This window comes from Aspergillus alliaceus (assembly GCF_009176365.1).
Source record: "Aspergillus alliaceus strain CBS 536.65 unplaced genomic scaffold BDW43scaffold_57, whole genome shotgun sequence".
Lineage (NCBI taxonomy): Eukaryota > Fungi > Ascomycota > Eurotiomycetes > Eurotiales > Aspergillaceae > Aspergillus > Aspergillus alliaceus.
In genome coordinates this window covers 250,469-278,331 of record NW_022474740.1, presented here as the reverse complement: position 1 = coordinate 278,331, position 27,863 = coordinate 250,469, and the positions used below count along the sequence as shown (strand labels likewise).

The window sequence follows — 27,863 nt, the reverse complement described above, 5'->3', positions numbered from 1 at the left end:
AAATGATTCGCCTTTCCACAAACGCAAAGACACTCATACATTTAAAAAAGGAAGAGAAGGAAAAAAGAGGGGGGTGAGTTCTACCTTTGTTGTATCTTGGGCATAGAGCAAACACCGTGCTGCGTAATAACGAGGTAGGACTTTAAAGCCTTAGAAAATGTAGAAAGCTTTACCACTAGTGTCCTTGCACATACCTTAAATATACTCAGGAGGAATCGTACAGTAGCACGATCCCGTTTGTAATGAAGCTTGGTCTTTCTTAAACAGTTAGCGTCCCTGGTGATTGGCCCGCTAGCTGATGAAATAAACGGGTCAAAGTATATAACACCACCCAGAAATCGTACCTATAAGCGCCAATATCAACTTGTGTTATGATAAAGGTAGAGAAGAAGAAGCTGATTGGTCAGGCTGCCCTCACGTAGATTCAGGGGATAATGCTGCTAGAAGTTATGGGTTTCTAAATTCCGATGCAAAGGATGCTACCTCTCTACCTCCTCTTATCTATCGTGGTTATAACAAAGGTAGTCTCCTTGGGTGTCCATGGCATCTCGGATTTGACGTCTGGATGGAGACAAAGGGTGGTCATGACATCGGCCAAGGTCGCATTGACCCAGCCCAAGGGGAGTTTCTCTTATGTTGCATATCCTTCCACATTGTATTGTCGAGTCTAAGCAGTTCGTGTTTTGCCATTGTCACCAAATCCGATCAAGCCAACCATGATGGAGGTAGAAAAGAGGCTCTAGATTTTGTCTTAGAGCTTTATATGGAGCTCATTCTTCCTATGTTCATGATTATTGTTGATACTATCTAGAGCTAGCTTATCACTAACACCTAAACGCTCTGCCAGCCGGAATCTCCAGCTAACATTTTATAAGTACGTACTCTTTCTTGGCGCGAAATAGACGAATATACCTCCTAGGCTTGCATCAGTATCACCGTGTACGCCTCTAACCTAGACAACTAGTCATTATCCAGGATTTCCAAGCGTTTAACCCTACTTACCCCAAAATGAGCGCGAAGAATACGGCCCACCCCAATTGACACGATAGTCAAAATCAAAATAATCCTCAATCTTCGGACATGTCTCAACGTTGAATTGAATTCCTCTTGCACTCCTAGTATCATTTATCTTCCTCTAAAAGCAGTAGTCTATTGTTTGTTTTCCCGGGCCAATAGTTGCATGGTACTGTTTGTACATGGTCCAGTTTTAACACATTTGTCTGGCCCAGTGCTGTTCTCTCCCAACCCTAATTCGTCATCAAATTTGGAACCTGTCTCATAATAGTAGAAAAAATTCATACAATACCTACCACTAGGTAGACAACATAATGATTGAAACACAACTACTCTCATCCTGAACAACATTTTGTAACTTTTTAACTTTAACTACCTTTTCCCAATGCCATAAACCAGTCTCCTGAAACACAAAACATAGCTCTGACCGAAAAGTACCTAGAAGCCCACGGGCTCTTGGAAAGCTGTGATTGCGGTACATATGTGCGTATTTTGTATTGACAAATAATTTCTCTCTTAATATAATATAGGGTCAAAATATTGGTATATGCAAGCAGGGGATGAACAATAATAGATTGACTAGCTCTCTAAGTGGATGTTGAATGCCCAGGCAGAAATGACATAAAGTAAAGATCAAACATGCATCTTCTTGCTCTCACACCACCTTACTTGATAATGCAAGCGATGCTCCTTCTCTTATTGTAGCCTCAGCAGTGATCCGTGTAAGGTCACATCACATCCTTCACTCCTCCTATTTTCAAGCCTGGGGAAGTTTGCGAGCGGCGACACAATCCTCCGCACTCTTGTAAACGCTGTATTCCGGCGCCAATTCACAGAAACTCTCACTTCCTAAACATACTTCTTCTTCTTTGCTAGTACAAGAAGGCGATCGGTAGCGCGGGACTGGTTTCCAATCGAGCTTCTGACTCCCACTCAGCTTTGGCGCTCGAGCTTGAACGCACCACTCTATGTTCTAGGGCTCACACAATGAGTATAGTAGTTGGTAGAAATCTCCAAAGTCATTACAGCAATATTCTATTCCAACACAATCCTCATACGTCCCATTCATGTTAAGAGCGCATTTACCTCCTTTTTTCCAGGGGGATAGTTTTCGAACAGAGTCCTAAAAGTAGATCAGAGTCCTTTATCAGCCAAACAGGATTTGTCTAAATTGTAGCAACAATTGTTAGGTACAGACCTGTTGAGCAGGTCCATTTTCAGGTTGAACAGAGTGCCCAAGTTGAGCAGGTTGATATTCTGACATAGGTTGTTCTGGCCGTTATTCAGGTTTAGGCTAATGGTCATTGGAGCATTCCTCGGGGGATGTATAAGAACCGGCTCATATTTTTCAGAATACTTTCTAGAGCAATAGTACTCGGTTCCAGCACACTTCTCAAAAACTCTATCTGGGCTTAGATTGTAACGAGCAGCTTTGTGCCATGGAAGCTTGCCATTCTCGCCCTAGAAGTCAAACCGTGAGCAGTCGTGATAGAATAAGGGAATCTAGGCTTACTCTTGGCCGGGGTTTGTAGTCATTAACGCATTCCTGTGCACTACCATAGGCATCCTGGTAATTAGTATAGCAATATACCTGAGTCCCCATGCAAGCAGACTGGGGCACATTTGCGCCATCCTGGTCTATATGACATGGAGAGCTCCAGGGCTCCAGCTTGTCCTTTTCCCATTGCTAGAATAGAGGGTATATAATACATATTAGGTCAAAGATGCTACCCACCTTCTTATACTGGGAAATGCATGGGTTGTTTGTTTGGGTTGAAGACCCCTAGTGGCAACCAAGGTTACTCGACTCGATGGCTTTCACTGATATGAGCATGTGGAAAGCACTCACTGGGATTGTTGAGGTTGTGCAAGTTGAGCAGGCCCGTATCCAAATTGGTCAAATCGTGCAAGTCCCGAAAGGAACGGGTCGGGACTGTATAGGCCCTGGTGATGCATGAGCAAGGTTACTCGAGCTCGAGGGATCTAACTGATATAAGCATGCGTAAAGCACTTACCTGGTCCTGTTATGGCAAAGCCAACGCCGTGGCAGGACGAAGAGCAAGGAGAGCGTGCATTATGAATCTCTAAGTTGTAAGCATAACAATAAAATAGTTGAGTATTTTAAGTCCACGGAGGCAGAATCACTGGCTTTATATGTTTTTTGAAGCACATTGGAGGACTTGTATCAGATCTCGACTGGATGGCAAATCTGCGTATTATGAAATATTAACGCTGCCCTCAAGTGTGAAGATTGTAGTCTAGGCTTAAGAGGGCCTATTCAAACGCAAGAGCACAGCGGAGGAGCTTTTGACCAATAGTCACTTATCTAATCCTTAGGATATATTTTTTTTGTTCTATCTTATTCTGGAACAATTCAAATAATGATAGGGGAATCTGTACCAAGGCTTAGCCAACTTTCTGCATTCATGCCAGGAATCAGTCTACCATCTATTTCATTCTTCCAGATGCTTTAATATGGAATGCAATATTTTCTTTCTGTATTTTTTTCTCCAGTATGCTAGACCTGCTGTTGGTAGAACAACACCACCCACCACTAGTACCGTATACTAGTGTGTTGCTAGCAATCTGTCGCCTACCTCACATGAACTGTACCAGACCTACTGTGGACTCCGAATTGTGGATGAAGTATGTGTCTTCACCCTTGGCTGCAAATCCACCCCTGGATGTATTCTGTCATAGTTAGAGGCAATAATTGTTCAGAAGATGTTTTGCCAAGCATCTTGCTGCTTAACTTAGTTGTAGCTATTAAACTTCTTTACTCTGCAGGATATCTGATCGAACTGAGTCTCCACAGTGAAATATTGCAAGGATTTATTCCAAAGAAAAGTAAAATAAAATAAAATAAAAAAAAAATTACATAATTTTAGAAATCTTGCAGTGGCGCCTGGAAAGGCCAGCTTCTTCGGACTCTACTATCTGAATAACCTGAAGTAGCTGTTTCTTGATGCCTCCTGTGTTTACACGATAGTAGTTAACTAATAATCAGACCGCACACCTTCCAGGACCGGCATCGCTATGTCCCCTGTATAAGTTTCTATTATCCAGTTGCCATTGTTCAGCGCTCTACATGAAACTACATGTACCTTGCAATACAACGAGGGTGATATCGAATGTAGTATATTTTATGCAAAATAAACAACAAGAATATCCGAAAAATTGTCTAGATTATACCACTCTACCTTAAGGACAGTGTCAGAGATATCTACTAGTCAGGGTAGAAGACCTGCCAACTAGGTAAGCATACGCAGGCTAAGGGGAATAAACAGATCAAAGGCAGGCACTAGATACTATTGAGACAGGAGACAGATTCTTGACCCCTTGATACTACTAACGGTTCGTCATTGTATAGCCGAAGACTCCACGCTTGAAGGATACAGAATCCCCATTGAGAACCTAACTATTGTATGGCCTGGAATTCCTCATCGGTGGCCCTTTGGGAGCTGATTTGTCCAGTATGGTCATCAGGCCGAACCGCTATCCAATCTGTGACAGACTGCCTTGGCCTGACCTTCCTTTTCATGCCCCTTCACAAAACATCTTGACTACCTTGACTAATTAAGGTTCGCAACTGTTGTTACACTTGCCTTCTATAAGATCTCCTGCATCTTGTCCCTCAATCCCTTCCAGCTTTTAAGGGTTGGATCTAGGCTGGTACGTTGCATTGATATAACCCGAATTAAACCACATATGTTTAATGGGGTTTAGGTTGGCCACCATAGAGGAAGGCAGAAGGTATCATCGGCTACAGTCAGTCTACAGGCCACCCTTAAACTCAGGAGGCTTATGAGGTGGCGGTGAAGTATAAGCAAAGATAAGAACCCCCACTGAAAAAGCAGGCGTCGCCGAGAATTGGTTGAACAGCGTCAAATTCGAAAGCTAGACTCGGTTCTTTCTAACACTCACCCCCTCCATCTCAGATACCTTTTATTAACAAGATTATGGCTTTGACTATTTAGGATATGAAATTAAAAAGGTGTTTATTCTTCTATAGAATCACTAATTTCTCACATATCTAATCAAGATAGGTATTTGTGTTTCTAGCGTTACTATGTTCAGGGTCCTACTTGAAGGGTTACATTCGATAGTTCCTATATCGGCCACCATTCCGGTACCCTTTCGCTCTGCCTTCCTGAACTCCCAAAGCGAACTCTTCCACGAGCTACGGAATAAATGGCTGTTGTTGATTCTTTCGCTGCTTCCTTGATCGTTTAGCCGTTTAATTGGTTCGTTCATAACCTCACGAATACCTTCCTCTGGGTTGATATCGCAAGAGTTTGTTTATAATTTCCAATTCTGCACGGTATAGTTATCTTTTGCCTTTTTTGAAAAAAGAAAATCTATATTTCTTTTCTTCTTAATACCCTATCCTTATTAACTATCTACTTTACAGAGTTCCTTGCCCTTATCATACTAGATATATATATATATACAGCACTTGAGCTTTGACCATATAGAAAATTGTTTTCTAGACATTAACTATGCCTTTGTTATATTGTATATTTTGGACATATGAGGGATGATACGAAGCTCAAACAATATGACATTGGTCGCTTAAACCTAGAACACTAAAGGTGGGGAGGAAAGAAGAAGTAACACAGGTGGTGTACGCTGGCTGCTCTGTATACCAACACGCGTCTCGTTACCGACCAATCAGAGCTCAGCGAATCTAGTAACTCTCAAAGCCGTCACAAGCAATACAGAATACCGATGGTGTTTATAACGGCTATAACTACCTAGATACTTATTCTATGCTCAGCACCACGTTACCGCTCAGCTGTAGGGCAAGACTTTTGCATCTTTCCTGACTGGAATTAATTCTATGCTAATTATAGCTACCGTACAAGGTTTAGGGAATCGCGATTCTAGTATACAAGCTTTCTTTGTATAATCCGCAGAAATTTATTTTTGTTCTCCAATGTGGAGTTCTAACTTTAATTTTACATAAGTTAATTTTAAAAGAAATATAGCTATATTTCAAAGTTCAAGAAGTACAGTAGATCTTATAGAAATCTCAAAAAAGGAGCTGTTAAGGAAGCGGTAAGAACTTCAAAATTTGGTATTGCGTGCGGAGTGGCCGTTATGGCCTGCCGTACACGTCCACGACCATGCCAAAAACGGAATGGCGCCAAACCACCTCAATCATCACTTTTATCGGATATGAACATCCTTGACTTGTCCCAGCCATTTGCTCCATGATGAGTGCACCGAATGATAATTATACTATACACAAAGTCTCGCTGAAGCGTACACGACAGGCCTGTGGCCCTTGTCGGTAGGTACTCACAATCCCCTAACCCGGGAAGGATGCACAATCGTCTTTGGATATTCATAGATTGAATCGGAAGATACCACTTTATTGAGAAAGAATTGAAATAGAACGCTGACGGCTTGCTATCTCGCAGACGGAAGAAGGCGCGCTGCCCTGGCGAGAAGCCAGTATGTTCGCTGTGCCAAAGGCTCGGCCAGCGCTGCTCATATGGTTCGCAGGCTGCGCCGAGTCGTGCTGCCGCCAATAGAGCTTCACCTATCAATGGCGAGGAACGCGGGCCAAGAGAGCCCGGAGAGGTATGCATTGTCTTAAAAACCCTGCGCCTCAGGCGCTTTCCGTATTTTTTATGAAGATGACAGTTTCATTTATGGTTTACCAGGCAAACCTGTCGAGCTCGCAGCGGTTCGAGCGTATCGAGGACAGATTAGATAAGATGGCAAACATTCTCCAGTAGGTCCATCGTAGGGTTTTATCCCTTGCGCCTTCGATAGGCAGATATCTCTGACTCTTTCCCACTTTTTGCTCACAGGGAATGTTTGCTGAAAGCTACTCCACTGACTGGGGTAGCGGGCGAGAATCCGGTTTCATCTCATAGCTATGGCGCTCGGGGCATGGGAGATTCTCCAGTAGCTTTCAGTTTCCAAAACGGGGAACGGACATATTCTCGAGGGTATGTGCTTTATTGTTTTCTTTACACCAACAATGGAAAGCCAACGGAATAACACCGACAAGGTCTTCGCTTCCCCCAAACTTTGTCAAATCCGAAGTAGAAGTTTATCTCGCCCATTTCCACGACCAGCCTTATTGTGTCTTTTCGAAGGAATGGCTTCTGAGCCGGGACTTGTCACTATCCCCGGAAATCGCATTCCCGTTAGTGGCTCTTACTTCTCGTATCTCGCGCCGCTCGCCTGGACCTACAGGAAGCGATATACTTCCGACGAAGTATTACGCCAGCAAAGCCTGGGATATCCTGTCACAGAAGTACAAGAGCGGGAAATTGGGTCTTTCCTTCTTACAGGGTACATTTCTTATGGCTCAGGTGGATTTCGCCGACGGCCAGTCGCATCGAGGATATTCGTCCGTTGCGCTGGGTCTGCGAACGATCCAGTCTGCAGGCCTAAATAAGGACAAATACACATCATCTCTAACTATCCCTGAAGCAGAAGAAAGAAGACGCATCACCTGGGCTTTCTTTATGTTGGACCGCAGTTACAATGCATCTCGAGACTACTCCCTGTGTCTTTCAGATAAACACTTTACCATTCTCTTCCCAGCACCGGACACGCCGGCCTCATTGGCTGGCGAAGTATCACTGGCTGGTGGGATGCTCCATGACGGACCCGGTAAACACGGAGAAAAGGTTGACCATGGTATCTTGGCCTGTCTGCTGCGGCTATACTCGATCTGGGGGAAAGTGACCGAGTATGTCTTTGAGCCGTTCGACAAGGATGCGTTACCGCCGTGGCGTTCCGGATCAGCGCTGGCCGCTCTAGAGTCAGACTGGATGCAGTTTGAAACTCATTTCGCAGATACACATCGTTACCGAAGTGTTGACTTTCGACGCCGTGCTCGTGAAGAACCGCATTCTCGTTCGTATTTGTGCTCCTGGCTCTGTGTCCAGTTCTTATTCCATTCCGTTCAATGTTTGCTGCACCATCCGTTCGTGAACATGGTGAAGCTCCGCCGGATCGACGGAAACATACCCGCAACATTCCTGCAAAAGTCATATGAGAGCTCTCTTATCCACTCGAGATGGATCGCGCGATTTATCCGTGAGATGTCGGAGGTTGACATTCGACTCTATGACCCATTCATCGGCTATCTTTGTGCCATTGCGGCCACCATCCAGCTTGAGAATACCGCCAGCAAAAACCGGCATATCGCGCAGCTGGGGAATAGCGATTTCCAAATCCTGATTGATTACATGACGGACTTGTCCGCGCACTGGGATAATATTGGTGTCCTAGTATGTTAGACACGTTCGGAGTTGTGACTGTCTGCTAATATTGCTCCTCCAGGTCAGCCGGGTGAACAAACTGGCTTCAAGACAGAAGAGTTACAAATCTCTATATTATAGCCAGGACGTATTTTCCGGAGAGCTGTCCCGCATGCCGACCCCGTCTAATATACCAAGAATGTCGGAGGCGGATGAAGCGCTGATGTGGAATATCCTTGACTTTAGTTCGTCATCTACGCCTACCGAGGCGATACAGCTCGGAGACCTGGTCCCATCACCTTATCAGCGGATGGGAACGATCAGCCCAAACTTCCCAGACCAGTCCCTGATTTCGGCAGGGCCGGACGCCGTCCCCCGTCGAAACTCAGAGCAAGGGGATTTAACCGCTCAGCAGCCTCCTTCGCAGGGCTTATTGACTCTCAACGGGCAGGATGCAGGGTCGGTCGGCGTCGACCCCATATCACAGTGGCCCTTTTCCGATAGAACTGATAACGGTGGATTTGACGCAGCAATCCCTGGTCTGCCCGATTGGATGATCTTTGGAGATTATGTAGCGGAGCAGCTGTGAGCTTTTCCCAACAAGGAAAAGGATACGATCTGCACTTACTATACCGGCATGATGATGACGACGTTTGAACAATTGAATGACTTACGATAAATTCAGGAAAATCAGGACCGGTGAAAAAGGGTGGTTTAAAATGTATATACATGCTCGTTTCTAATAGTCTAGTGCCGTCGCAACCGGCGATAGCACGCCCTCCCAATCAAAGCTGTTCCTCTTCAGCAAAAAAAGTGATTAGATTCATCTCACATTACGGACACCCATTTGCGGGTCAGTGGGTATATGTGTTTGAAAAGGAAAATGCTTAAAGCTTGCTCTGCCTTGTGGAAGCAGCCGTCAAGGCACTGGTGAATCGGTCGCGTTCTTGGGACGTCAGTTCTCTCCTCTCCGGGCCGCCACGACTTCCATCTCCCTTGAAGACGTCGCCCCGGAAGCGATCCTTGTACTCGGTAGGGAACTTCCACTTCTGCAACAAGTCTTGGGAAAGCTTGCCTTCGAAGCACCCAACGATGTACTTTCCGATCACGGGCAAGAATTTGAACGCACTGTTTTCCGAGTCAGTCCGGGCTGTTCTCTTCATGATGGTGGGGTCTGGCTCCTTACTGTCCGCTACCACCCGTCGCGATGAACAGGTTCTTGTGATCCGGGTGATAGTCCATAATGAAATCACCGGTTGGGGTATCGTTGTACCAGCACAGGGCTACACGTTCGAACCCCTTGGGCTCGAGCTCCGGGAAGAGATCCTTCATGCCAAGGTGCAGACGTTTGACGGCCTCGTCTGGGATGAAGTTGGCGCGGGAAGACGGCGGAGCAGCTGGGGGCGCGGAAATGCCGTCCTCGGATGAGTGAGTATAGCCATAGCTGTGGACGGCGACCTTCAGGATATTGGTTCCGTCATGGGGAGGGAAGCAGAAGAACCCCGTGGAGAGATTGAAGTAGACGGGCATATTCTTTAGCCGGATCATCTCCTCCGGGGTGAGCCGCATATATCCGACAATCTGAGCGGCGGCAATCATGGAATTCCAGGACGGGACGAGACTGGCGGTCCAGGCACCGGTCGCGGCGATGAACTTGTCGGCGGCGATGCGGTTGCCACTGCTCGTGCGGACGGCTTCGATCGTGCCATCAGCCCTCTTCTCGAAATCAGTCACCTGGCCATCGGGGCCCGTGATGAATGACACGCCCGCCGCGATACACCGGGCAGCCACACGAGCAGACGCCAGACCTGCATCGGCCCATCCGCCCGAGTTGTTGAAAAAGGAATAGAAGCCAGGAGTTCCGAGCGAGCCAGTGAGTTCGGGGAATTCCCTCTTAGCGTCTTCCACCGTGGGGACCGCATGCCAGGGCTCACCCATCTTGGTCAGAATCTCTCGGGTCTTGCGACTGTACTCCTCCGCAGCAGGCTGAACGGGCTGTCCGGGGGTGTCCTTCTGCGTGACCCAGAGGCATCCAGATTGATGGAAGGCTTCTTTGTAAGCAGGTGTCTTCCACAGATCGAAGGCCTCCTTGCCCATGCGGGCGTATACCTCATCTCCATAGTCGAAACGAATCACCCGGGAAATGTCATTACTGGAACCGTCGGGGACAGGAGGCATCGCTCGGTCGAGAACGGTCACATAGCGATAACCCTCTTCCTTCAACCTCAGCGCGGTGCCCAGGCCAAAGATGCCCGCTCCGATGATGACAATGCGTTCGTTTTTACTAGTCATGGCGTGGGTATATTAGTGTGTGAAAAGGTGTTGATCTGAATCACTGTTTTAGACATGATGAGACACCGTGATCCAATTCCTTTTATAAGATATGGTTCCCCAGACCCCGTATCAGATTATCCGTGCTGCACGGACCGTGGGCGGAAAACGGTGAGGGGCATTTTACCCCGATTGGAGAGACCGAAACCAAGGTTAAGAGAAAAGAGCCAAGAGAATTCGCCGTTTCCGAGTTATTGAACCGTTTCTCCATGCACGGTCCGTGTACGGTCCGTCTTTTCGTTTGCCGACCTATCTCGCGTTATCTGGGGTAGAAATCCCTTGAATAGACGATCTCTGATAGGCTGGTATCGCTTCTCTCCAAATCCGGCAAAAGAATCCTGTTCCGAACCGTTGGTCTGGATGCACTGGACCCGTGTCGTCCCTTCATTAAGAAACGGTTTGTTCCGCGTGCCCTATCGACCTATATCTCTATCTAGTCTAGATTCCATGCAGCAGTACTCCATAACATGGCTTAATTCTGCGCTATCTGCTGGAATTACGCCCCTAATATGGTTAAAGTGTGGTTCAGTGCAGGACTCCCTCACCCCCCTTGATATCGCGACTGCCACGGTTGCCACAGGAAAGACCTCGAGTATTCGCTATCAAGAAATACGACCATGGGGACGCCCTGTACGGGTTGTGGTGGATTGCTATCTTTGAGGTTATCTTTCCGAAGTCAAAGTGGCACATCTACCGTGGTCCGTCCTTGGTTAACGCGAAAGGGGCGGAGGATAGGGCAAGCTGATGCGAGAATCTCAATCACAATAACAAGTCCTATGAATGTCGTCGAAGAGAAGACCAAAGCCATTATTTCCTTTCCGCGATAGCCAACAAATGATCCGCGTTACCTAGTAGCCCTTCGTCCTCAGCAAACTGCATAACGACATCCACCCATCGCTCATACGAGCCCGGCGATAGATCCCCCAGCCTCCCAGCCAGTCCTCCCCCGAGAAACCCTTCACACGCCAGAATTCGAGTAAGAGCAAGCCCGACGTTTTCCCGCGTCCTCAGCTGCCCATCTGCCTTGTGAAACAAACCCCTGATCCCCTCGGCACTGGTATGGTGCGAAGTCATGGTTGGATTCCGCGTGTATTTTCCCGAAGAGAGGTACTCTCGATAGAAACTGTCGAACTCCTCCGCGAGACGAGCCGGCTCTCGCTGTGCGATATCCCTCAAATGCGCGTATCGAGTGACAAACGCGACCGCTAGGATACCGCCGGGACGGAGCATGGAGGCACAAGCACATAGGACGTGTAAACGTTCAGATTCTTCGAGGAGGTGGTACATTGGGCCCTGGCAGAGAATCAAATCGTAGGCGGATGTGATGAAGATGCTCTGAGGGTTGTCCTCCTTGGAGCCCACTTGAATGCTTCGTGCATCGGCTGTGACGATCGCCTCGAGCGTTACACCAAATTCTGTGGCGAGGGACTTGGCCAGATTAAGCTCCGACTCGGAGATGTCGGTGAGAGTGACCGAATGGCCTCTCCGTGCCAGTTCGACTGCTGATATTGTGGAAGAATTTTTGGTGAGCATGGACTGGCTTAGGATTGCCGTACTTAAAACATGCACGGTAAGGGGGAATAGAGTCCAGGAGTAGGAGAAGTTATTCGCATAGGATTTCCTTACCATATCGACCTGTTCCTCCCCCTACATCGAGAATCCTCAACGGTCGTTGCTCTCCCAGTAGCTCCACACACTGATGGATCGCTTTCAGCGAGATTGAGAATTCGAGGCGACAATTATTCAACCGATCGTGTTCAAGTGCCGCATTTCGGTTGTACCAGTCCGCTACAATTTGTGTGTCAGTCATTTTGCAGTCTATACCGGGCTACGATGGATTGGAATATAGAGAATAAAAGAAGGATTTGTATCTGCTGAACCACATTGTCCGTCTTGTCTCTTTCTTAAGTATAGTTGTCAGCCCTTGGAGAAGGATCGGCTCTTTTCCGAGTCAGGGCTTCTCGTATTCGCTCCGGCCACTTCCCGTCTAATTAAATGCCTCATTACAGTCAATAGGATAGATGTGCCCTGCAGCCCCCACCGGGGCGTCGCGAAGGTTGCCTCGGACGTTACATCTGATGCTTGACGGATCAGGTCCATCAAGCCTCCCGTTCTCGTCGATAATCTCCAAGTAACACACCCCGTCTCGCTGACGCTCGGTGATTTACGGTAACCATCTATAGAAAGCATACTATAGGTCAAAGGAGTCAGTCATTGTTTGGTAAACACTCGATTGCACTATGTACATACAGTACGAGGCTATTCTGACCTCCCTATGCACCCTCAATTGCACGGCCACTGCTCAATCCGAGGCTTGCTCTGCTATTGAATTATGAAGGGAGATGGTGGTACAACCTAGCCCGATCACCTGCAATGAAGCCCTATCGGAGGTAGTATGCCTAGAATGGTATCTAAGACAGTTCCCCCCCCAGCAAAACATGGTTCAATGGATCCAATCATGCGGAGATCTGATAAGATTCCTCTGATAGACGTTATTTTATCTTTGCCTATCGCAACCTTCGCCAGATGGCCCCCGAAGGATCCGATTGGTATTCCGGATCCACTTGGACGCTCCGGTGTACCCCATAATTTCCAGCGTCTCTCCCTCTCAGCCAATCAATCGAACTTCCCAAGGGGCTATCAGATCGGAGGCCCAGCTGGCCCCTCGAAAAGCGTCCACAACTGTCAGGAAAGGTGGGTGTGGGTGAAATCAACCCTAAACGTAAGCAGAATCCATCAGGAGACTTTTCTTTCTCTCTCTCTCTCTGTTTTCCAGTTTAAGACCTATTTCTTTTCTTTTTTTGACAAGAAGATCAACCGTCTCTACAGTCTACACCATCCTCTCTATTTCGAAGTGTACTATCTTTCTTGAACGGGTTTTTGCGCAGCGATGCGAAATCGGAGTACGAGAAGCGCGAGCGATGATGAGCGTCAGCCCTTGTGGGCAGGACCAGATCAATTGGAGGACCGCGGCAATACAGGCTCTAGCAATAATCGTCATCTTGGCCTATCCTCAACGGCCTTACTTCTGTAGGCAATAGACGGTTCTCTTTACTAGTTGTCAATCAAAGATAGGGACTGAGTGCGATATAGGACTAACCGCATGATCGGCGCCGCCATCTTCTCCGTACCGTCATCTATTTTTCTCAGCGTTGGCAGTGTAGGTGCGGCGCTGTCATTATGGGTGATCGGGATCATGATCACCTTTTGCGGATTCTACATCTACTTGGAACTGGGATGTCTGTTGCCGCACACTGGCGGGGAGAAAGTGTACTTAGACACAGCATTTCCTCGACCCTATAGGCTCGCTAGCACGCTCTATGCCTTCTACATATTATTTGGATTCCCAGGTATGTGCCTCATGATCTCAGATCGTTGAAAATCACAGAATCCGAACTGAAGTATGGGGATATGATCTCAGGTATGGCAAGCGTTGTCATTGCAGATAATACCCTATTCGCCTTCAATGTCACCGCTAGTGAGATAGGACAGCGAGCCCTCGCAGTAGGAATAATGGCCCTAGTCGCCGCAGCCCTCTCCATATCTCGCGAATGGAGCGTGCGAATTGTGAACTCGTTAAGCCTTCTAAAGCTTGCGACCTTCCTGTTGATTCTGTCAACTGCACTGGCCATTGTTGTAGGAGTCATCCCAAGTAACGGTGATCTTGGCGCCAACTTTCACCACCCATTTGCCCATTCGTCAACCAGTGTATACGACTACTCTGTCTCCTTGTTCAAGGTGCTGGAATCGTTCCTGGGATGGAACAGTGCAAGCTTGGTTCTTGGGGAGGTCAAGAACCCACAAAGGACCCTCAAAGTGGCCGGCCTGCTCAGTGTCGGATCGGTCGGATTACTCTATCTGCTTATTAATGTCTCCTACTTCATTGTTGCTACGCCGAGCGATATTGGCCAGGCCGGTACACAGCTGGTAGCTCGCCTGCTGGGCAACGTCTTCGGGAGCGCAGCCTCGCGTGTGACTGCTGGTATGGTCGCTCTCTCCACCTTCGGCAGTTCAGTGTCCACTGCATTTGCAGTCACCCGAGTGATTCGCGAACTCGCAGCGGAAGGAATTACCCCAGCGGCCAGTATTCTCTCGAAAACCTCCCGGTCCGGTAATCCGGCCATTGCGACATCCGTCTTTATGTTCGGCCCTTCGGTGGTGGCAGTTCTACTGTTGCCTTCTGGTAAGCTAGACGCAACAAGCAAAGGAACTGTGAAAGGACTAACAAACCACAGGAGATGCTTATGCCTTCTTGCTGGATGTGAACCAGTATATGTTGGCCATGGTATACGGTGCAGTTGTCGTATGCCTTTTCATCATTCGGCAGAACGTCTCATCCGCCGAATATCCGTTCCAAGTGTGGACCTGGGTCCCGTGGCTCTTCCTTGCCTGTCAGATCTACCTAGTTGTCTCGCCTCTTGCATCTCCCAGTGGCCCTGGCGATACCAATTTGCCATACTGGCTGGCTCCAGTCGTCTCCTTCTTGGTAATAGGCCTTGGTGTGCTGTACTGGCGGCTGAAAGCGTTTGGCAACTCGGCACGGAACCTGTGGTTCGGAAAGATAGGGGATAATCTTGGATCTTATGGTGCCATCACGGCACCCTGATCAGATGCGATGATCAGGACTTAGATGATATTTGACTGCCGTATTGGGTGGACGAAAAGGAATATAATATAAGCGCTTTTCACTTAGTGTAAGGCCTTCGCCTGTAGAATACGTGTCGATCGGGAAGATGTTTTCCGTAGGCTGAGTATGCAAAGACCTCGACATGTTAGATTACACAGATTCCTTCCCAAAAAAAAGGACATCCAGTTGTTGAGTGGGTTTCATGAGCTAACAGTTACTAGAAGCTCCAATAAACTACTTTATTTTTTAGTAGCACAAGGCACCAGGGAGGGAGGAGAGACAAGAAGAAAAACCGCTTCCTTAGCAAAATAGAGTCCGTAGGCAAGGGTGATCAACAGATTATTTCCCATTCCATCGTTAGTCTCGTCCAAAATAAAACACGATCATCCTATGCATCGCAAGTTGATTGCGACCTTTCCCCCTGACCTTCCATGAATTCCCAGGTGAGTTCATCTCTCTTCTCTCATCACCATAACGGTAGCTCTAGGAATCTTTGCCTCTTGCGGGGCAGTGCAATGCTCCATGATCTCGGTCCGTACTTTGGATAGATCTCATATGTCCATTGTCAAGGAGAGGTTCGATGATATCACGGCCCGGCGAAGGCGTTTCAGGCTCGGAACCCGTCCGTACTCGAAAATAGCTTTGGTATCGGGCATACGAAGTGTTTATTAGAAGGCTTCTAGGAAATCCACGGACCTCAAGGCAAGAGAAGAATAGAAACACCAAAGGTGTTGATGACGACCGGCAACAACCGTGATATCATGCCGGGTCTTAGGCTTAGTGGCCACTCTTCTTCTGGGAGAAAAGCCCCGTCTCAGGCCTCGGAAGCTGAGAAGCTGTTGAGTCCGAAATCGTGCCCCTTTTTATTGGCCTTGACCGAGCTTTCTCCACGCGGTTTATTCAGGTCTATTCGTGAACTTACATTGTGCGGGATGGTGGTCCACATGAACCCTCCAGACAGCCTATTAGGGCTTGTCATATGTAAAACATGTCTCACACCCTCCCCACTGTATCGATATTTAAAGATATCTGGAGATTGAAGTGTTAAACACGTAGTCGACGATCATTGACTCGAACCTTAGGGATATAGCTCAACGAACAAGATATAAAGTGCCCTTGGTACTTGCCATCTCTGCCTTCATTTTCATCAAAGTCCTCAAGTCCTCCATCCATCATAAAAACTCACACTTCAGTGAATTTACTGAAAATGCTCAACAACTCACTCAAAATGAAGTTCTCTGTTGCTGCTTTCGCCGGCCTTTTCGCCGCTGTCAGCGCCGCTGCTGTCCCTTCCAATGTCACTCTCCCCACGGCTTTCACTTTGGTTGCCGATGGCGGTAAAACCGCTCTTACCGATGGCCGTATGTCTCTGCTGTGTACACTTCCCTTGTGAGTGAACAATAGCAGCTAACCTAATGAACGTAGAATACGTCTACGTTGGTGGAGATGCTACTGACGGCAAGGAGATCCTCATCCTGCGCTCCGGCGCCAACGGCATGGTCTCTTTCACTTCCAAGGATGGCGTCCCGACTGCCTTCCAGAATCTTTACATTGTTGAGCATGACGTGACCCCCGTCTCGCTTACCGTCCCTCACTCTGGTGCTGTCCCCGAGAACGGTAACATGAATGGCTTCGGTGTTAATGCTCAGGGCTACTTCACCAACAACGGCCGTCCCTGGTTCTCCGTCGACGTCGGCGACGTTCCCTCCAAGCAGGTGTACTGGTACGGCGGCCACAACGCCGAGTACTACGGCCTGAACCTCTGGGTTAAGGAGTGCAAGGGCTGCTAATTGGGCCTATTTTCCATCCGGTTGTTTTCTCTGTTCACGGGGCGTTTTCCTTTTCATTGCGGGCTTTTATGGTCTGGATGGTTTCAACACGTCCCTGCTCTAAATGTGATACCCGGGACTTTGTATATAATACTTAACAATTCTTACTCAACCGATTCATGTCCACATATGCTTTCATTCCTTTTCGCTTTCTCCATCCTTAGTTGTATCTTTTCTCGGCAACGCTGAAGGTCCAACCCTCTGGAAAGCTCCCGTATTGAACATCAGCCCGGTCGCGGAAGATATCATCATAATGCTCGATCTTCGTTTCGGGCAATTCCGCCTGGCGATAGTAGTTGTGTGCCAGCCTCTGCATGACAGGGTTGTTCCACATGGTTTCCATCCAGGTTAAAGCCTCGATGCTGGCGTTGTCGAGAGGGAGGTTATAAGTACGGAAGCGCTGCACGGTTTGTTCAGTCTCATCAGCAGGTGGAATTTAAGCAATCAAAAGCGATGCTGGTAGTACGCACCCAAAGGACAGGCCAGAAAAAAGCATCCGCGATACTGAACTGTCCGAAAAGAAATCCCTCATCCTTTTCGTTCAGCTCAGCCAGACGAGTCTTGGTTATCCGCCTGGCACTATCCCAGATAACGAGAAGCCGCTCAACCTCCTTCTTCGCTTGCTCCGAGACAGGGACGTTTCCCGTGTATCGGGCAATGAAGTTCGTGCCGTAGTTGTTTCTCAGTGTCCAGAATCCCGAGTGCATCTCGGCTACGGCGCTACGCGCCAATGCCCTCAGTTGCCGGTCGCGCGGCCAGAGATTGAGGTCTGGGTTGGACTCGGCCAGGAATTCGCAGATTGCCAGGGAATCATTAATGCGGATATTTTCTCCGAGGGAACGGCACTCTAGCAATGGGACAAAGCCCGTGTGGGAAACATTTTTGACCTTTTCCCCTTAGTATATGCTTCAGGGTGGCCTGGCGATTGTACACCACATACCTCGGACAGGTGGATGATTTGCGCAGTATAAGGGATGTTGAAGTACTCAAGGACTGTCTCTGCGCGACATGTCCAACCTGCAGTATATCAGAGCAAGTCTGTATGGTGGGATTTTGGCACCCTGTTCATACTTGAGTACCGCGTATGAGTCCCAATGAGATGGTAGTCAGGCTGCTGCTTTCCGTCGGTCATTGTGACGCGCTCCGATATCGAATGAGGAGAAAATATTTAATAGTTGGTACAACTATACCCATACGCAAGCGATAGAGATAGAAGACCTTTTTATAATGTGTGGAATGTGGGGGCAGTGACTCATTTCTCGTATTCGATCATACTAGCTTCTTAGACGCGTTGATCGTCGGTGCTCTACAGTGATAGGTAGCTCAGCTCGAGCAAGGGCAACTGTGAAGAAAACCTTTATACTCGCTCACTATTATACAAAGGGTTATAGCTCTCTAGCCAAGAATAGACTAGACATTGATAAGGCTCGCCACTCTTCCAGGTTCACGTCCGCATTCAGATGCCAGCTGTTCTCGGCTTCAACATAGCTATGCGTAATCAGCTGTGCTTTTCGAAAGCCAACTCAAAGCATCTATATGTTGTTGATCGGTCTCCACCACACGTAGAGTCATATTTGTTTGAAGAACTACATGTTAAAAACGATGCTGGTGACTAGAGATGCCAAGAACGTGAATGAACGGGAGCTGACATAAATTCCGACTTCAAACTGATGGATATCTTTATCATTAGTATCTTCTCGGTCGTAACAAAAGAGAAGAGACATGACTTCGCAATTACATCCCTTACTTGATGAACAAAGTGCCAGGTTTCCTCGCCGGCGATGGATATCTCTGCCGGGAGGAGAAGATGGAGAGGAAACCCTCATCGCAAGGTCCCGACGGGCCGCGCGGGACTTTTTATCATGCCGACGAGGGCATTACCTCGTGCTGCTGCTCGTTTCGGTCGACGTCGCTTGCACCTTTGCGGATTTTCTGATCGAGCTACATGTCTGCGAGTTGAAGCAGCGTGGTACTCATGTGGCCGCCGGCTGGGGGGCCACCCAGCAGACACTCGCGATCGTGGGGTTGGTATTTTCGCACCTGTTTATGCTGGAGTTGATGGTTGCAATAGTCAGCTTTGGCAGGGGGTAAGCTTGGTTTCTCACTTTCTGGCCCTTATATCTCTGCCATGACTGACACAACAGTCAGTTACTTTTCATCCAAGTTCCACGTTTTTGATTCGCTAGTCATCATCGTCGCGTTCGCTGTGGATGTTACTCTTCATGGCGTACAGGCAGAACTCGGCTCCCTGGTCGTGGTACTTCGGTTATGGCGTGTGTTCAAGATTATCGAGGAGCTCGAGTCTGCTAATGAAGACACGCTGGAAGAGTATGAGCATGAGATTGAAAGACTCCACCTGGAAAACACGTATCTCCGTCAGAGACTTGACTCGACTTCCGGATAATGCCGACCCTATGAATTGACAAACGGAAATCGTCTGCAAGCAGTTACGGTTTGTTGCGGTCCGTTCGTATCCCCGTTTAGGGTATCCTGTGACTCAGTTTAGCATGTACAATGCGGAGCACCCCGTCTTGGTACTCGACGTTGAGGGTGGAGACGATCACTGTGGTGCCCTATCCTGAGATTTCCATTTAGAAAGCAGGATAATCAGCAATGGAAACTCGAGCCAGTCAGGCAGACCATACACGCTGCCGCCTCTAGAGAGTGATTATTCATCGACAAAGAACGCAAGGAGTAATCGCGGAGATCAAGGGCCACTCTAGAATGTCGACTGATGATTTTCAAAAGGAAGAGCAACGAGCGCATAAATACAAGTACACATTAAACTTACAGTCATTTTATTTACAGTATGCGATCCTTTAAGGCATATGTAGGCCGCTATCGGGGAATACCCTTGAGCTTCACACCTCCAGACGTGATCTCCAACCAAACCTTCATCTTTCTCGATGCATCCTCCATCCCACTCAGACTAGGATTCCTATGGAAAGTATGCGGCGTCTCCACAGCCAGATCTGAGAACAAAAGCGCTAATGGGGATGATTTCCAAATATACTGGTTTCGGGTCTTGATCATGGTCACCGCCAGGAAGATAATTGTCATTGCAACGAGGGCAATCGGGAGAATCATCCATGGCCAGCGAACACTCACAAATGATTCCGCTGTCCAGGTCATGCCCCTCACAGAGGCCTTGCAGACTTGAGTGCGGGCATTGATCGTGAGGGAAGACGCAAGCGAGGTGAAGATAGTGCTGATCTCGGACAAGTTGCCCTGCTGACCGAAGAGAGCGCGAGCAGTGTCAGACGACCAGTACGGTCGATTGGACATGAAGTATTCCCCGGACCCGTTCAGGAGCGGCCGGAGGGAGTTCACCATCGCGAGCCGGCTGAGCCAGCTCACAGGGTATGTGCATTCGCTCTTATCATTTCTCTGGGTCCCGTTGACATAGCAAGTGTCCGGGACCAGGACGAAGTCCTCCGTCATGGCTGTGGCCGACAAATTGGAGGATATCGCGGAGGACACGACTCGCTCGTTGAATACGCCATCCTTAACGGTCGCTTCGTATGTGTCGACGCAGAAATACAAGGCACATTCTGTTGCGCTGATCTGGGGCGGCACTCCGTAGCCAGCCGCACTGATCGCCGTGAAATTCATGATGAGTGGAAGTCCTTCAGCATCAATCTGGAGCAGGTTCAGCCCGTTCGTGGCATTCATGATGTGCATCCCCGTCGTGGACGTCGTGAAAGTCAATCCATTCGGTAGCTTGTAGTCATAGGTTTCTAATCTTGTCAATGAGTCGGACGAATGGTTTACAGTAAGCTGATCGGTAATATTGACACAGCGACTGCAGAAACCCAGAGACTGGTAGGGAACAAAGGTACAATTTCCCGTCGGACAGGTCATCGTCCCCGAGTGACTGCTGGTGCTTTGGCCTTGGAAGATGCCCGTGTAGATGGACGCCATCGTCGAGAGGGGCACTTCATTCTGCCCAGGGCCAGCTCCTTCACCATAGTCGGTGTACACGCTGGTGTTGCAGATCTGAATAGAGGATGGATTGGGCGAGTGGACGGATCGCATATTGATAGCGATGACCTGTTGAACGAATGGAGCAATCGCTGCCGCGACGACGAGGACGAAGCATCCGACCGTTACCAAATATCTGCCTCCTCATTTAGCATCAAATCCCACTCTAGCAAATCATCAGGCAATCAACACCCACCGAGGTACGAATCGCAGCAACACTAGAACGGCGCCGATGGCTCCCCGGCTCGCGGCATCCAACAGCGCCAAGTCACTCAGCTGGTTCCCCCGGCTGAACCACGACCACTTGAGTTGGGAAAGGGCCTCGGTTATGGGAAAAGCCATAGCGGCCTTCATCAGCGTGGTTAACAACGAGATGACAGCGTTCAACGTGATTCCATAAGGCCAATCTGGTATTGATTTCCCATCATACATGTACAGCACCACGATAATGGCCGCGAGGGATGCCACTGCGATGACACAACTCAGAATTTCCCATAACCAACTAGTTCCCAGTGACCCCGATCCCTGCGAGTGAATGATGGCCTGATCCGCTGCCGATAAGGGTCGGCGTTGTGCTTGATGTTGTTCTTGTGGGTCTTCCACCCGGAGATACGAGAGACGGTACTCATCTTTGACATGATCCATGGCGGTCGCTGTCGAGACACATTATTTTTACTTGAGGTCTCATTAGCCAGTGTGAGACAATGATTAGAAGATTAAAAAAAAATAGAAGCCACATATAAACGTCTGAGAGAAAGATGCTTAAAATTTTGACACTGACGTAGCATCGAGACAGGCAGCAAAATCATTCCCTTTCACGCTAAAAATGTGAGACTAGGGCTCCGATCGGCGCCTCATGGCTGGAGCTGAAGGCCCATTATTTCCCCCTTTCGAATAGTGAGTGGAGCCTCGGCCCAGCAAGAATTTCTGACTTGGGGGTGATCGACTGCGTTGATCTTCCTCTGCTACCCCTTTCGGTAGGTTAGTCGCCGGCGAGGTTGATAGAGCTCTTTCTTAATCTCCGTTGTGAACGCCTCCTCCGAACGTATATTCAACAGACTTGGAAGAAAAAGGGGGTGAAAAATGAAAAAAATAAGCCGTGGGAATCAAACTTCTAATCGATATCTACCGAGTGCCAGGCTAGGAACCCTGCATTATTTAAGAATTTATTACTAGAACCCCATGTTGCGACTATACAGCTGTTTATCTCGCTCGAGTGGCCAGTCGTTCGCCTGTTTGGCGACGAGCGTGACCTAACTGATGGTTAAATCTGTACTTTGCATGTTGGAAGTCAATTAATATCAAGAGCGATATAATATAGCATGGCTGCACAGTGCTCGCACCCGGTAATAAGCGCATGAAGTGCTGTGGAATATCTTCTTGCCAGTTATGTACATTTCGTCGCAAAGCGCTATCAAAATAGCAACGGGGTATCGAAACACCCATAGCCCTTCACTACACTCATCTCATCCACATCCTCATGCTTCGTCTTAAATGACCATCCACCGACAAAATTCTGCAGCATGTCGTAAGGCCGGTCGTCCGTTCCTTTCCGCCAAAGACAAGTTCCGAAGACGCCCAGTTCCGAGACCACGCCTCCCGAATCCAACCCACTGGGGGATAACAAGACGTTCGTCACAGACGGCGATCGAATACGCTCCATAAGAATATACGCACTCCATTGAGACTCGGGAATGGACGCCAAAAAGTCGGGGATATCCTCCCCGAAAGTATTATGCCCTCCGCCTTCCAAGGACGGCTTCAATATATAATTCCGCGCAAGTTTCTGATCGGTCGCCAGATGGCGGGCCCGAGATCCTATGTCACTATCGTCGAAGGAATACATGGAGACAAAGGTTGACCGGATCATGGCTGCTTTCTCTGGGGATAAGAAATGCTCCAGCGCCCCCGGGGCTGTGAGAGCACATTGTACTTTTTTGAAGGTGCAGATATGTGCCAGGAGTGAAGGGCATTTAATGGCAAGGGAAAGCTCTATTCGAAGCCGGGCTTCTTGGCCTATAGAATCGTATTCATAGGCCTCGTAACCGGCACGCATATAGGCGACCGAGACTTCAACACACTTTGACCCTAGCCATGGTGGGTGGAAGAGAAGTTCACGCGACTCAGTTAGGGTCGTGTACTGAAGGAAATCATCTGGATAGTCGACTCGGTAGGCGGGAACATCTTGATCCCACAGTGCGTACTCCAGCGGTCGCTCATCCGCGATGTTGAAATTGTTGGGCTGGACCACGAACAGAACCGCTGTGTCGGCAGCCGCCCGGTTTCTCTGGCGCCCATAAGCCTGGTGAGCGGCGGCTAGGCATCCGGAGAGGGATGTGATATTGTCGTTACGCGGCAAGGCCTCGAGTGAGACGGGGGTTGTACTATCACTTCCGGTCTCGTAGGCGCTGGTGCGTGCAAGATAACGATGCATCGCCCCGGTCTTGTTCGCATGCGTTCCTCCGGCGCACGAAAACGTATTGAACTCGACCTGTTTTAAAGCGACATTCAAGGTCTGCCCTGATCGGAGCGGAAACTCGGCCTCTGGTCCTTCCAACATATAGTCCGACCGAAAAATGCCGACCGATATTTTTTGCGCATATCCAACTTGCTTCACCTCCTTATGTATGCCCCAGAGCGCTGCGGCCAGAGGGTCAACCGGAAGTAGATCGCGAATGGCCTCGAAGATCCATTGTTCATCCTCAGCCATGGCGCAATATAGTTCATTGTAGATGGGCTGTAACTCCCGCGCATGATCGAATTGTGCGCGAGGGAATAATGTCGGAAAGACCGAGACTCCAACAGGAGAGCATTGTGAAGAGGAAGAGGTAGAAGAATGAGGGATAATTTGCTTGAGCAATGAACCGTGGTTAATCTGCCAGTCGACAATGTCGGCTATCAGGGCGAGGCCTCTTTCTTCGGAGAATTGAGGAGGGTATTCCATCGCTTGTAGATACGTTGTAAGTTGAGGCTGATATAAATTAGGGTTGGGTTGTTCCATGTAAATATAAATATGGATTGTGGCTGTGTCTATTTAGCGCCGCCTTCAACCACGTTCTGACGGAATTTTATGAATTTATATTCTAACATCATGCCAAATGAAGAGAGGTTTATCCGTGGTTTTATAATTCGTTCCCCTGCACTAAAAACAACAACTTCACTTAGTTCGGAGGCTTCGAGGTCTGGTCAACACCCTCGCTCTCGCGGAAGTAACCTATTTTTGTTTTCATTCCGATCGCATAGCCGTCGGGGTTCAATCATCAGTCTATCGACGGAAGTGATTTACATAGGCAATGGTGGATCTTAGCACAAAAAGGTGAGCTAGGAGGATAAGGGTGCTTGTCTAATCGATGTTTCCACTACATATTTATGCCCCGTCAACCTTGAGCTTCTTGAGGGCCTTCTGTCACCCGTCGTCACCGGAGAAAGTGGTTGTATCAGTCTCAAACTTCGCCTCAGGCTCGGGTAAAGTCCCGTCCAGGAAATAGGCCCGCATCGCCTTCACCGTGCAGGGAGATGCCTGCCCAAAACGTCCGTGCTAATCCGGAAAAATTGATCAGTATATGGTTGCGAGCAGTGGAGGACAAAGAAGAACATATCCCTAAGCACCATGTTCGAGAACAACGCTATTGGCAAGCCCTGCGCTGACATTGCATGCGGCCACAAGAGGGTTGACTGGATCAGCCGTATTGCCGATCAATCGGACTGGACTTTTCGTCGTTGCCTCGAAATCACCAGTGAGTGTATCGCTCCTTCAGCTGGACCTTCCAATCCGTATATCGCGCCAGTACGTAGTCCGAGATATCAACCCCAATTAGGCTGAGTTCGTGTCGCTGTTTGATGAGCAAGAACACCTCTTCGAGTTGTCACTGCGAAATTAGTCACTACACTTGATCCCATACTAGGCTTCCGCATCCAAACTGGGATGAGCAGAGAGGAGGTGGCCGAGATATTTACCTGCTGCTTCCAACTTCCCCATCTGAGAATATCGAGGAAAAGTGAAAACTCGGCCCAGTCGATGGGAAAATAAAGTACGCTGAACATATGGGTCTTCAGGGGGGACTAGTCGAGAAGGGTCGGAGTGCCCGCAATTGGTAAAACTATCGGATAATATTTCACGTTCTCAACGAATTGATAGAGAGCCTCTAGTTTGGATGCAGTGCGGTTTCGAGCCAGCGGGCAACGATCGGGGGTGGCAACACATTCGGAGCAGAACCCTGTAAAAACCTTGTCCATGTCTGCAAGCATCTGTAAATCACTGTGGGCCAATTAAGTACAGTTCAGTCGTCAAAATCACAGTCCACAGGAAAGGATGGAGTAGTATACCGCTTCTGATAGAACTCGTGAGGGTTCGCCACTACGTCGAGAACGATTTTGTCAACCCTTTCTGGAAACATAGAAGCCAGGGTGGCGCCCAGTACGGAGGAATACGAGAGACCTAACACAGTCTGCGGTCAGCTACTTGGATAGAAAGCAACCTTGTCAATGTCCCAAGGTCTCACCCCAGTATCGTAAAAGCCCATCTTCACCCGGGGCGTCGAGGATAAGCATATGGTCCCTCGCGGTGAAAGCGGAAATCATGAATTGACCAGTTCTGTTCTGTGTTGCATAGCAGATATTCGCGAAGACACGCGATGTCACATTGTTTGTTCCCAAGGCCACATCAGATGCATTGCCAGAGAGAGATGGGTATGTAGCCGCTGCGGACCTTTCTTCCTCAGTGGCATAACAGGAAAACCGAATAATGTTGCCCGCTCCTCTATGTCTGTATGCGTTAGTACGAAGAAGGAATACAGAGAGAGGAGTCTTTTGGTACGCATACCAACGAGTGACAACAATGAGATCGTAGTAGCTGCCGGTAGAACTAGACAGTTACACTAAGCATCATGGAGTCATACGAACGTCTCATGCTTGTATCATCTTCCCATACGCAGCCAGGCCCTCCTTTCCGTTATCACCCGGACCGCCGAAATTCAAAAACACGCTCCCTCTCGAGCAGCTGTTTGCGGCACGGTTTCGCCTAAGCCCGAGGCCCAACGTGGCATTGGAGGCTTCATTGGTATAGTCCAGCGGTATAGGGAAAGGCGCGCACTCCGTAACCAGGGCTCCATTGATATCCCCAGATGAAGTAATTCGATGCTAACCTTAAATTAGCTTACCCTAGCTCATCCCTCTTTTCACTTTCGTCTCGTTTCCTCCTGTTTCATCCCTTTCTTTTCAGAGCGACTGCGTTGCGGAGCTTGCGGAGCGCGCGTCACCAGTACGATAATTGATTCAACTGAATATTTAACTATTGATTCTGACCCATGATTGGCCGGAGTGCCGACAAACTACAGCAGGAGGTTGGGCCAAGCGGAGGCCGACCCCGGCACCACCGACTTTACTGCGTTACTCCTGGACTCGCTCTACTTTTTGCCTGCAGATGGAGGCCAGAAGCTGTTTATTCGCTCTTACTCGTGCGTCAATTCCCCCATCTCCATACTGCTCCGGCTGTGAAGATGCCTTATTCCCAAACGCGGGGGTACATGCCCTCTGCTGCTCTGCGGAGTCTCTCCAAGTGGTCCGCCGTCAACATGCAAGGCCATAAAACAACGCCTACTGTGCTACTCTCGTGTGAGCTGCTAATCTCTGTCCTTGGCTAGCTGTCGTCTGTCTGCCTCCCTCCCCCAAACGGAAGAGCACTACCTCCGAAGATAACGACACTATGAATAAGGTCTCCCACTATGTCACAAAGCCCACCTCGCAGGGTACTTCTCAGGCCGTGCTGTACGCCATCGGGTTCTCGGAGAAGGACATGGACAAGGCCCAAGTCGCTATCTCCTCCGTGTGATACAGGGGCCACCCATGCAATATGCATGCTCGACCTTAACCACCGCGTCAAGGCAGGCGTAGAGAAGGTCGGTTTGAAGGGAATGCAGTTTGACACCGTCAGTGTCAGTAATGCGATCAGTATGGGCACCAAGGATATGAGATATTCTCTCTAGAGTCTTGATCTGATTGCCCACTCCATCGAGACTGTCATTTGTGGTCAGTGGTATGATACCAACATCAGTATCCCCGGTTGTGACTGTTGTGATTCAGATTGTTCGTATTTTCTTCTATAGACCTGAGGGTTTTTAAAGAAGATAAACATCAGATGATTGGAAGTCAATCTGACCCTATACGGAATTTATCCCGTATATGATCCTCTATAGTTTGCTTGATCGAGCCACGATTCACTGCGCTATTACCTATACTGCTGTGCAGGAAACACCTCCCTGCCACGTGAAGAGCTACCTTGAAAAACATCTATAACGCTACGTTCCATGCGGAAAGGTATTACAATAATACGAAGCCCTAAAAAGGAGCTATCTCTTTTTTATGAGCTTTTGGATCATATTGGAAGAAATTATCGTTTGAGGCGCGATTATTGTTGAGCTGCGGCAGAACTAGAGGGCTAGGAAACATGTACCAACAGGCATTGGGCGCCGCCGTAACCACTTTACAGTGCGGACAGTGAGCTGGCCGAGACACCGATACTATAATTACCAGGCTCGCCAGGTTTACTCGTTTTTACCTTTCTTGTCAATACGGCCGATAGAACTCGGTGTCTCGGCAAGTTCAGTATTGTTACGTTGTGGTCTCTCCATGCCCACGGATCTTTGGTAGTTCCACCTTATCCCATGGTTCTGTTGAGAGTGCTTCAATAGACGCTTGAGAATAGTTTACGAACGGATAGCGAGCTGGCCGAGACCGAGTTCTATCGGCCGTATTGGCAACAATATAAGTAGTAATAAAACAGGGGGATAATGGTAATTATTGTATCGGCGTCTCGGCCAGCTCAGTGGACCAGATCCCAGTTCACAGTATTTAGCA

General features: G+C 48.5%; 11 protein-coding genes across 11 annotated transcripts; 4 read left to right on the top strand and 7 right to left on the bottom strand.

Moving 5' to 3' along the window:
• Positions 1-6,230: 6,230 nt before the first annotated feature.
• Positions 6,231-8,829, top strand: BDW43DRAFT_303482 (Zn(II)2Cys6 transcription factor; the record flags this gene model as incomplete). Its single annotated transcript, XM_032045419.1, has 6 exons — positions 6,231-6,307; positions 6,438-6,600; positions 6,684-6,754; positions 6,834-6,974; positions 7,037-8,270; positions 8,323-8,829. 6 exons carry the CDS (start codon positions 6,231-6,233, stop codon positions 8,827-8,829), a joined length of 2,193 nt encoding a protein of 730 aa, XP_031895899.1.
• Positions 8,830-9,379: 550 nt separating this feature from the next.
• On the bottom strand, positions 9,380-10,794 carry BDW43DRAFT_289744 (NAD(P)/FAD-dependent oxidoreductase). The gene has a single exon (XM_032043425.1). It carries the CDS (start codon positions 10,530-10,532, stop codon positions 9,423-9,425), a length of 1,110 nt encoding a protein of 369 aa, XP_031895898.1. The 5' UTR covers positions 10,533-10,794; the 3' UTR covers positions 9,380-9,422.
• Positions 10,795-10,813: 19 nt separating this feature from the next.
• Positions 10,814-12,891, bottom strand: BDW43DRAFT_289741 (class I SAM-dependent methyltransferase). Its single transcript, XM_032043424.1, has 3 exons — positions 12,755-12,891; positions 12,198-12,702; positions 10,814-12,073 (listed from the first exon to the last, which is right to left on the bottom strand). The coding sequence occupies exons 2-3, from the start codon at positions 12,379-12,381 to the stop codon at positions 11,379-11,381; spliced, it is 879 nt and encodes a 292-aa protein (XP_031895897.1). The 5' UTR covers positions 12,382-12,702; positions 12,755-12,891; the 3' UTR covers positions 10,814-11,378.
• On the top strand, positions 12,868-15,475 carry BDW43DRAFT_289738 (amino acid/polyamine transporter I). The gene is made up of 6 exons (XM_032043423.1): positions 12,868-12,978; positions 13,061-13,293; positions 13,401-13,601; positions 13,665-13,921; positions 13,993-14,754; positions 14,807-15,475. Exons 3-6 carry the CDS (start codon positions 13,462-13,464, stop codon positions 15,175-15,177), a joined length of 1,530 nt encoding a protein of 509 aa, XP_031895896.1. The 5' UTR covers positions 12,868-12,978; positions 13,061-13,293; positions 13,401-13,461; the 3' UTR covers positions 15,178-15,475.
• A 951-nt stretch (positions 15,476-16,426) lies between these two features.
• BDW43DRAFT_315395 (uncharacterized protein) lies at positions 16,427-16,988 on the top strand (the record flags this gene model as incomplete). The annotated part of the gene is made up of 2 exons (XM_032048045.1): positions 16,427-16,559; positions 16,624-16,988. The coding sequence occupies 2 exons, from the start codon at positions 16,427-16,429 to the stop codon at positions 16,986-16,988; spliced, it is 498 nt and encodes a 165-aa protein (XP_031895895.1).
• A 199-nt stretch (positions 16,989-17,187) lies between these two features.
• Positions 17,188-18,159, bottom strand: BDW43DRAFT_303477 (glutathione S-transferase; the record flags this gene model as incomplete). Its single annotated transcript, XM_032045418.1, has 4 exons — positions 17,188-17,427; positions 17,498-17,914; positions 17,968-18,044; positions 18,099-18,159. The coding sequence occupies 4 exons, from the start codon at positions 18,157-18,159 to the stop codon at positions 17,188-17,190; spliced, it is 795 nt and encodes a 264-aa protein (XP_031895894.1).
• Positions 18,160-18,459: 300 nt separating this feature from the next.
• Positions 18,460-19,648, top strand: BDW43DRAFT_198991 (uncharacterized protein). The gene is made up of 2 exons (XM_032039112.1): positions 18,460-19,114; positions 19,176-19,648. The coding sequence occupies exons 1-2, from the start codon at positions 18,750-18,752 to the stop codon at positions 19,429-19,431; spliced, it is 621 nt and encodes a 206-aa protein (XP_031895893.1). The 5' UTR covers positions 18,460-18,749; the 3' UTR covers positions 19,432-19,648.
• BDW43DRAFT_289731 (DUF3176 domain-containing protein) lies at positions 19,495-21,701 on the bottom strand. The gene is made up of 2 exons (XM_032043422.1): positions 21,205-21,701; positions 19,495-21,144 (listed from the first exon to the last, which is right to left on the bottom strand). Exons 1-2 carry the CDS (start codon positions 21,651-21,653, stop codon positions 19,866-19,868), a joined length of 1,728 nt encoding a protein of 575 aa, XP_031895892.1. The 5' UTR covers positions 21,654-21,701; the 3' UTR covers positions 19,495-19,865.
• Positions 21,702-22,422: 721 nt separating this feature from the next.
• On the bottom strand, positions 22,423-22,671 carry BDW43DRAFT_289730 (uncharacterized protein; the record flags this gene model as incomplete). The annotated part of the gene is made up of 1 exon (XM_032043421.1): positions 22,423-22,671. One exon carries the CDS (start codon positions 22,669-22,671, stop codon positions 22,423-22,425), a length of 249 nt encoding a protein of 82 aa, XP_031895891.1.
• An 11-nt stretch (positions 22,672-22,682) lies between these two features.
• Positions 22,683-23,984, bottom strand: BDW43DRAFT_289729 (uncharacterized protein; the record flags this gene model as incomplete). Its single annotated transcript, XM_032043420.1, has 1 exon — positions 22,683-23,984. A coding segment is annotated over exon 1 (1,118 nt), but the record flags the coding sequence as incomplete, so codon positions are not given.
• Positions 23,985-24,414: 430 nt separating this feature from the next.
• Positions 24,415-26,865, bottom strand: BDW43DRAFT_303473 (uncharacterized protein; the record flags this gene model as incomplete). The annotated part of the gene is made up of 12 exons (XM_032045417.1): positions 24,415-24,546; positions 24,631-24,760; positions 24,863-24,877; positions 24,911-24,987; positions 25,044-25,070; positions 25,110-25,266; positions 25,335-25,391; positions 25,454-25,469; positions 25,511-25,716; positions 25,831-25,872; positions 25,939-26,147; positions 26,731-26,865. The coding sequence occupies 12 exons, from the start codon at positions 26,863-26,865 to the stop codon at positions 24,415-24,417; spliced, it is 1,203 nt and encodes a 400-aa protein (XP_031895889.1).
• Between the last annotated feature and the right edge of the window lie 998 nt (positions 26,866-27,863).

What these genes read in the sequence shown, in the direction of transcription:
- BDW43DRAFT_289744 (XM_032043425.1), bottom strand. Translation starts at nt 10,532, where the DNA reads ATGACTAGTAAAAACGAACGCATTGTCATCATCGGAGCGGGCATCTTT.
- BDW43DRAFT_289741 (XM_032043424.1), bottom strand. Translation starts at nt 12,381, where the DNA reads ATGACTGACACACAAATTGTAGCGGACTGGTACAACCGAAATGCGGCA. An exon ending in GGGAGGAACAGGTCGATATG is followed by an intron (nt 12,074 to 12,197) that starts GTAAGGAAATCC and finishes CCACAATATCAG; the next exon opens with CAGTCGAACTGGCACGGAGA.
- BDW43DRAFT_289738 (XM_032043423.1), top strand. Translation starts at nt 13,462, where the DNA reads ATGCGAAATCGGAGTACGAGAAGCGCGAGCGATGATGAGCGTCAGCCC. An exon ending in TCCTCAACGGCCTTACTTCT is followed by an intron (nt 13,602 to 13,664) that starts GTAGGCAATAGA and finishes AGTGCGATATAG; the next exon opens with GACTAACCGCATGATCGGCG. An exon ending in CATATTATTTGGATTCCCAG is followed by an intron (nt 13,922 to 13,992) that starts GTATGTGCCTCA and finishes ATATGATCTCAG; the next exon opens with GTATGGCAAGCGTTGTCATT.
- BDW43DRAFT_198991 (XM_032039112.1), top strand. Translation starts at nt 18,750, where the DNA reads ATGACTTCGCAATTACATCCCTTACTTGATGAACAAAGTGCCAGGTTT. An exon ending in ATAGTCAGCTTTGGCAGGGG is followed by an intron (nt 19,115 to 19,175) that starts GTAAGCTTGGTT and finishes CACAACAGTCAG; the next exon opens with TTACTTTTCATCCAAGTTCC.
- BDW43DRAFT_289731 (XM_032043422.1), bottom strand. Translation starts at nt 21,653, where the DNA reads ATGGATCATGTCAAAGATGAGTACCGTCTCTCGTATCTCCGGGTGGAA. An exon ending in TTGCTGCGATTCGTACCTCG is followed by an intron (nt 21,145 to 21,204) that starts GTGGGTGTTGAT and finishes ATGAGGAGGCAG; the next exon opens with ATATTTGGTAACGGTCGGAT.